The sequence below is a fragment of the Mus caroli genome, chromosome 2, assembly GCF_900094665.2.
Source record: "Mus caroli chromosome 2, CAROLI_EIJ_v1.1, whole genome shotgun sequence".
NCBI classification, from domain to species: Eukaryota; Metazoa; Chordata; class Mammalia; order Rodentia; family Muridae; genus Mus; species Mus caroli.
The window spans coordinates 154,864,693-154,867,166 of record NC_034571.1 but is presented as its reverse complement, the minus strand read 5'-3'; the positions used below and the strand labels follow the sequence as shown (position 1 = coordinate 154,867,166).

At 46.7% G+C, this 2,474-nt stretch overlaps 1 protein-coding gene across 3 annotated transcripts in view; it reads right to left on the bottom strand.

Moving 5' to 3' along the window:
* Ift52 (intraflagellar transport 52) overlaps positions 1 to 2,474 on the bottom strand; it is a 28,432-nt gene that overhangs the window by 7,057 nt on the left and 18,901 nt on the right. For all 3 annotated transcript variants that reach the window (XR_002376881.2, XM_021149314.2, XM_021149303.2), the window contains exon 10: positions 1,726 to 1,880. Coding sequence is in view for 2 of the 3 variants with exons in the window: in XM_021149314.2 (XP_021004973.1) it covers positions 1,726 to 1,880 (155 nt within the window). In the remaining variant the exon portion in view is untranslated. The remainder of the gene's footprint in view (positions 1 to 1,725; positions 1,881 to 2,474) is intronic.

Sequence of the window (2,474 nt, the reverse complement as noted above, 5' to 3'; positions counted from 1 at the left end):
CAAAAAAAAAAAAAAAAAGAAAAGAAAAGAAAAAGCTTTAGGAGGCAGCAAAGACTAGGCAGAAGGGGCTCGAGTCCTTCATTGTCACAGCGAGGTGGGGAATACGTAAGAGGGCTTTAGAGACCCAAAGGCCAAGCTCAAGGGGCTGCTATGGCTTCTGCTGTGCCCTCACTGCCCTTTTGTATTGTAAGGTAATTCTGCAAACAAACTCCTAGTCTAGTTTAATTTCTCTCCTTTTTCTACTCATTTAGGTTTTCTGAGACAGAATCTGACTTGTCTGCCTCGTAAGTGCGGCGACTATAGGCTGACAACTCTTACCTCCCCCTCATGAACATTTGGTACATATCTGCAGCCTTTCAAAAGTCAGTGAGAAGCAAATGGCAGTGAGCACACAACTTCCTGCAGGAGAGAGGCGGTTGGTTGCCTGAACTACTGCTACCAATCACTGCCTCCATGCTCTCAGGCCAAGGGAGAGCCCTTCCTAGGGATGTGGATCACAGGGTCAGACAGTGTCTCAAAACAACTGAATGAAGAGAAAAAGGAGAAAATCAAACTGGACTAGGAGTTGCACGAGCTCGCAGTTACTTATAGTAAAAAAGGACCGATTCCCATGGAGAGAAGACAAGTAACTCCCAGTGAGCACCTCCCTACTACACACCATGTGCTTTGACCCTGTGCTACGCAGAGTCACTGAACTCTTTTCAGTTAGGCTTCAAGACACTTGATCTACACTGTGGCATAATTACTGAAGCAAGAGGTGTAGAGACTTGAAGAAACTTCCAACGCTGATTTTTTTTTAAGAGACAGGCAAGACCATTCTCCTTACGTAGCTTGGGCTGAGTTTGAACTCAGTCATCCTCCTTCCATCTCTCTCTCCACAGCCCATGCTGATATTCCCAGGCTAGACCAGCACACCCTGCTCAACACATTTCTTTAACCTGTGCTGCTAAGCTGTACACTGCATGCTATCTGGATGAGAATGGTTTTAGGAACTGAATCCACTGGGATAGGGCACTCTGCGGCAAGTGCCATTGTCCCATGTGGTATAAGTCCTGGCAAGGGAGCAGCTGAAACTCAGGGACAGGGTCCAATCTGTGAGAAACCAGGAAAGACCTGTAGCACAAGTGCATGCTCTCATCTGTTTTCCAAAAATAGCCAGAACAGTTTTTTCAGTATCAGGAATGGAACTGAGAGCCTTACGTGTTAGGCAGGAGCCTTTGCACCGAGCTGCACACACAATACCCGTCTGTCACTGACTGGCTAGACGAGGAGTGCTAGCAGGTGAAGTTAGGACGTGTACCTGAGCTTTAAAGGATCTCTGTGAGGAAAGAGTCCGCCAGCATGTGTCTATAGGCTGTGATGGACAAGCCCCAGGAGCCTCAGTGCTCTCTCTAACATGTTTAAGTGCTTCTAAGGGAAGTACACAAGTCTGTGTACTATATGCCGGGAACCCAGGACTCTGTGTTAACCAAGAAAAGCTGTTGGTGAAGTGGAAAAGGCTTGGTTACTCTAATGTCCTGTAGATCCTGGAACACAGGAGATTGTAATTAATAGCAGTTCCCCTACCTCATCCACACACCCCACACCAATTTCCCTACTGACTTCCACAGATCTGAGAATGTCATCCCGTTACAGCTGTGTGACCTAACTCCTATCCCCAGGCTCAGGTTCTCAAGCCAAACAGAGTGGAGTGCAGAGTGCAGCCCAGGCAGCCTCAGTACTAACTTGATGACCTTGGGGAGGCAGGTGGTGTCCAGCTGGTAAATGGACAGGTCAAAGAGGGTGGTAAAGTCACGGGGATTCTCATCGCCCTCCTGGAGACACACTCGGAGCTGCTCTGAGAGGGTGGCTGTGTCTGGTACCATCGTGTAGTCGGAAATCTAAAAGCCAAAAGAGAGTTCCTTTCAGCACAAGTAAATGGGAGTTTAATCTGTCGAGCATCTACCATCTTGGGTCTCAATCTACAGAACTTCTATTTCCTTGCCAAGAGACCCACCACTTGCCATCACTGACAACTGAACACTTTATGCAGAAAAAGGCACAAAGCTCACTGGACTGGCAGAGTCCAACTCTTCAATTACACAATTGCACCATTGAGCACAGCTGGAGCCAGGCTGACTTGACTAGTTCCCTTTTACTATCATGGTCTTTCCTGAATTCTTGGCAATCAACTTTCGATCTCAAATTTACTCACATCTCCACCTTTATCCATCAATATCCTTTTTAATCACTTCAACTTTGTCAAAAACAATTCTCCTTAAGGTTATTTTAATGAAGAACTTTTTTATTATTTATTACAGTGAGAAACTGGACATAAGAAAAAACCCATAGGGCTGGTGAGATGGCTCAGTGGGTAAGAGCACCCGACTGCTCTTCTGAAGGTCCAGAGTTCAAATCCCAGCAACCACATGGTGGCTCACAACCATCCGTAACGAGATCTGGCTCCCTCTTCTGGAGTGTCTGAAGACAGCTAC